The following is a 5,335-nucleotide window of genomic DNA, read 5'->3' on the forward strand; positions in this document are numbered from 1 at the left end:
CGAGGATGTGACGGTGCGCGGGTGGTTGTCGTGGTTGAGGCCTCTGCATTCATGGCCATATCACTTGGTACCCGTGTGGTAGTCGTCGTAGTTGGTGCCTCTGTCGTAGTAGTAGTCGTCGTAGTGGTTGTAGTCGTAGTCGTGGTTGGTGGCTTTGTCGTATTCGTCGTACCTTGTCCCACTGCCTTATTTGCTGGGCGTGGTGACTCTCCCGCAACGGCCGACTCACTTGATCTCGGATCGGTCGGGCTTTGTGTCCTTGCCCTATCAGGAGGCTGATCTGGATTATGTCCCGCAGCGGAACCATCTCGTCCCTGTACCACAATGGTCTGAATTGCTTGGTTTAGCTTAGTGTCTGCAGGACTTGCTGAATTGATCCCCGGAAATTGTCCCTCTGGTAAAGTGGAACCTCGACCGGAGTTTTGGGCAACATCTTCACCACCTGCTGTCGCGCACAAAGATGGGCAGCAGCACAGGGCGAGCACCAACAGGGCGCACAGCAGACGGCACGTCGTCATCATCGTGAGTGTGGTCGTTCAGTGGTGTGGAGCTGATCTGCACAATGAGGGACATGGAGAGCAACAGGGGAGACAAAAGGTGCGGCAGACACACACAGAGGGCACACCACATGAGGAGAGGGCAGCAGCCAGGCATGCACCGTACGCCGCACACCACGCACGACACACACTCCAATCCACGGCAACAGGCACACACACACACACACAGCGCAAAAGAAGCATCCACGTGCACTCTGCAATAATTATATATCGTACAATTGTTGTTTTGCGTGCATACGGAGACGCATAAATGGAGTAAAAAGGCAGAAGGCCAATACGACTCAAGTTGAGACAGTAAGATGCCAGAGGATTGGCAAAGTCAAAAGGGCCGCGTCCAGTCAGCAATCGGTGCGTCACTTGCCTGCAGACCAGGCGTCGTGCGCGATTGGTGTCGCTCCCTGTGATGCATCCACCCTCGTAGCCCCAGAGGGTGGAACGGCCAACGCCAACCCAAACACAGCTGTCAACAAACACGGCGAGGAGGGCACACAAAGTCACGCCATGCACCAAGGGGGCGCATCAAGCCCGCAAACAGTGCGCACCGTTCCAACACCGCAGGGTCCTCACGTACGCACGCACCATCCTCCTCATTCCTTATCTTCGGCTCATTGCCGCCACGTCCGACACCTGCACCTCACAATACCAGAGGGAAAAACAAAACAGCTGAAGCAGCAACAACAACAAAACTGCCACCTTGTTGCGCTGAGGCCACTGCACGAAGGGATGCGCCGAAGATAGGAGTCCATCGCGCAAGAAGCGGAAAAGAGCCCAACGAGACACCCAAGAGCCACACGTTGGCAGTCTTGTCGGGGCTGTCCCAACGCAACCACAAAAAATAGTGCCGCAACCACGGAGCCATGCACCCTGACCCACAGCGTGTTTTCCCAATCAGAACAGCAGGGACAGAGGGAATTAATACACACTACCCACAGTGCAGCAGAGCACCCGAAACACACACAGCCAAACAAAAACGAATGCAAAAAATCGGGAAGGCAAGAAAATAAAAAAGGTGCATACAGATTGAAAGCCAAAGCACAGAAATTATTTGAGGTCCACATTCTCGCAATGACGCACACGCACAAAAAAAGCAAAGACACAAAAACAAGCAAAAGTGTAAAAGATAAAGCCGCATGCACCAGTTACGGAGGCAGAGGCAGTCGTCCCTGTACTTCAAAGAAACAGCTACTGGCACGACACCGCATCCATTGGAGCACATTTCCTTTACTTTTTCCTCATGATTAGAGTACGGTGATTTCCCCTCGTCCCAATCGCATCAAAAAACGCGTGTATACATGTGGTGCTGGGAAATGTCTTTTCTCTCCATGTTACTTCGTTCACACACAGTTTCCACGGAAGTTAGACCCTCTAAGCAAAAAAAAAAAAACACCTTTTCCCAGAATAACAAACAAGGCAATAAAAGACCGGTCATTTTGCCCATCACCCGCAAGCAAAGAAGGACATGGTGAATGCAGTGAGTGTATTATAGCGTTATTGCTACGGTTTTGCACATATTGAGTGCGGGGCCAATGTGCCAAGTAAATACTGTCGCCCTGCCGCAGTTTGATTGCGCCCAGCCGCCGCGGCTGCTCAAAGAGGCACCACCACTACCGCCGCAGCGACCACAACAAGAAGCACAAAGGGAATGAGGCCAGCAGTAGCATCAGCCACACAACAATCACTGTCGGCCTGCTGTACCAACGCATCGGGTATCGCCTGAAAATCGTCGCTGTTGACGGACGGAATCGGAGTGGCAGGCACGGAGGCATTGGGAATCACCGCTGGGCTATCCGCCCGCGGGTCGCCCTCCGCTCGTGCAACGTCCTCGCCGGGTGATGGCGCAAAAAAAAAAAGCGTCGGGGCCGGAGGCTCTGTTGGCTCCGTCGCTTCCACTGCCATATCTCCTCCCTCGCCGCTGAGTGTTGTCCTCACTTTCGGTCCGCACCCCCGGTTCACCCCTCGGGCCGGCATGAGGGCCACCACCAGCGACACCCGCAGCCGAAGCACCGGGAGGCTCCTTTTCAATGGAGGCACCAGACGCCACAGAAGACAACTGTGGACGAGTATCCTCCGGAGAAGGCGACCCTGTAGCAACCGCAGACTCCTCTGCTTCCTCCTATTGCTCGTCACCCTGCCCACCCACCAACGCACTCGGAATGACAAGACTGCTGCCGTTGGCGGCAATGGTGCACACCTCGCCGTAAGTGGGGCACTTGATCTTCCCATCTTTCCTAAAATATTTCAACGTCACTGGGATGTCAGTGTCCTCGGGGCAATCATGCCACACGTCAGTGCTGCCGAGGTACTTCTCCTTCACTGTGCCCTCCTCACACGACACCTGCGCGCACACTCCCTTAACGCTTTTATGGCAATTATCGTCCTTCGTCTCCAGTAATTCCGCGTCCAGGCACCACGAGCCGCCGCCAGTCAACGACCAAGGGAGATAATACACATTTTCGTCCGAGCACGTCCTGTACGTTGTCCCAGACGATATTTCGTGAAATTCGGAAGATACGACAGGGCAAACGTCCTTATCCGCCAGACTCTCCTTCTCTTCAACGATGCTTGCGGTGCACGTCCCAACGTGACGGCGGTCGAAAGTGCAGCAAAGCGTCTCTGTGTCTTTAGCATCGCAGGACATGCAAGGATACTTGGTCAGAAATCCATGGCTTCGTTGCAGTTCTTCTCCAGGAAGTCGCAGCCACTGCGGTTGCCCCAGCTCATCGGCTCCGCCATGCTCCAATTCACGCTGTATTACTCCATATCCGCAAACACCGCCATCGTCAGATCCGTGTAGTGGCCAGCACCGACTGTGGGAGCCATCAGCTCGTCCCGCGCGTGGCGTCCCTTCCAGTGAGGGATCGCTTTTTCCCGAGGGCCATCTTCGTCCTCCAGCACCATGCCCTCGAGAGACTTACAACCAAAGTGCGCTTGCGTATTCGCCTTAACGTGATTCCCTGCCACCATCCTGCGGTGCGTCCCACGCACACTTCTCTCTGGCTTCTTCACCAGGCTCTTTTCTTCCATTCTCTCCTGGCTGAACCCAAGTGCATGCGCAATTTCGTGTGCGGCAACGCGAACGCTCCACGCCGTGTCAGTCATGTACTTCGGGTCAAGGTTCATGGCGCCAATGTAGGGGCGAAAATCCGTCAATGTGTTACACGTGGCCGCCCACACAGCCCTGCTATTCGTGCCTGATGGCCTAGCAGCAGCGTAGATGATAAAATCTGCATTCGGCACACCGTCACTCTTGTGCCTGGTAGGAATCGTAAAGTGGCTGCACGGTCCATTCACAGCCCTCGGTACAGTTATCGTCCCACCAGTGGGTTTCAAAAGGAGTCGCTCAGTGTGTATTTTGACAGCGCCAGGGAGAATCTTTCAAGTGTGCGATTGTTTCTTTGCCTCCGTCAAGACATGCTCTGGTGTGCATGATACCTTGTACCCCAATGCATTGTAGCACTCATCCTCTACCTCTTCGAAGTAATTCCTCTTGTTCGTGCCTCTCTCCAGATCCTCCGTGGACACCGCAATGCGGATCGGCTCCCAGCCACTGTCGTCATCCTGTGTGGCGACGGTGTACGCCTGCATCGCACCCTGTCCCTTGCGCGGCACCTCACGCACCACCGCAATCGATAGCGGGCCGCTCCTCCTCTTCATCACGTCAAACCCAAAGCGGTATTGTGTGGCGGGTGCAGCGGCAATACATCCACTGGTGCAGCACATCAGCAGCAACACCACCAGTGGGAAAGGCGGTGTGGCATGGCGTGGCTGGCGCATGGCTTGAGTAAATTGCATTTCTTGTTTTCGTGTGAGTAGCAGCAGCAGTAGTGCAGCCTGGGTGTGCACGGAGAGAGAAAAAGGAAAAAGAGGGAGAAGAAAAAGAAAATGGTTTAGTGCCATTCATGAGCCAAAATGTGGCACAAGCAGCGGAGTAACAGGAGGCCACAGAGGCAGCCATACATACCGCGTGCGCACCGACTCCATCAATGGGAGAAACCGTCAACCCGTCGTCGAGAGAACGTCCATCACCGTCGCACGCATTCCTTATCGGCCGCAACGCTCCCTACACGCGGAGTGCTTCGTCTGCTCTCCTTGCGGTGTAGCAATAATTGTCTGACCGGCCACTTAACAGCCACCAATTGCGCAGCGTCAGTTCCAGGTGCAGGAGCATCACACAGGGCTCTCTCCTTCTTTCCCAAGAGTTCATAAGGGTAACGCCACCGCACGGCAACCCCAATTGTGATGCGCAGCCCTGAGGCGGAGATGCAAAAAGTCATGCGGAAAAATATGTTTTTACTGCTTCTCTCGGGATGCTCGAAAACAGACGTGACGGCGTTGCAATTGTCATGACAGTTTCTTCCGCAATGCCACTGGCCAAAGGGTTACTGTGAGCCCACGGCGTGAAAGTCACCGTGTTCGCATTTGATCTCTCCAACTACCCACGACCAAACCGGAGATTCCAACACTGTGGATGTGAGCGTGGCCAAAAGAAACCGCAGGCGCCAACACACCGGAGCCCATAGTGTCCGCCGTGACCATCCGCAGCGTGCGTGCGTCCTCAGCGTTCACGCTGCTCCAAAGCGACAACGACACGGTGTGTGTGTGTGTGTGTGCATGTGCTTGCGTGTTTGTCAGCGCCTATACTTGCAGAGCAGCTTTGAGGCAAAAGAGAGTCCAAAGGGAGTAACGGCAAACAGCAAAGCGGATAGCACACACGCAAATTACTCATATCATCACACAAACACACACACGCAGCCCGCTGGAAAGGGAGCACTCAACCA

General features: G+C 54.6%; 1 protein-coding gene and 1 pseudogene across 1 annotated transcript, besides 4 other annotated features; both read right to left on the reverse strand.

Moving 5' to 3' along the window:
- Tc00.1047053505955.4 (mucin TcMUCII, putative) lies at positions 1-521 on the reverse strand (the record flags this gene model as incomplete). The annotated part of the gene is made up of 1 exon (XM_799059.1): positions 1-521. A coding segment is annotated over one exon (521 nt), but the record flags the coding sequence as incomplete, so codon positions are not given.
- Positions 1-1,510: a sequence feature (haploid, Esmeraldo-like haplotype).
- Positions 76-170: a microsatellite.
- Positions 1,511-5,335: a sequence feature (areas not merged during assembly with more than two copies in the genome that could not be assigned to a particular haplotype).
- Tc00.1047053505955.30 lies at positions 2,625-4,454 on the reverse strand (annotated as a pseudogene).
- Positions 5,149-5,186: a microsatellite.

Source organism: Trypanosoma cruzi (assembly GCF_000209065.1).
Source record: "Trypanosoma cruzi strain CL Brener chromosome Unknown tcruzi_1047053505955, whole genome shotgun sequence".
Lineage (NCBI taxonomy): Eukaryota > Euglenozoa > Kinetoplastea > Trypanosomatida > Trypanosomatidae > Trypanosoma > Trypanosoma cruzi.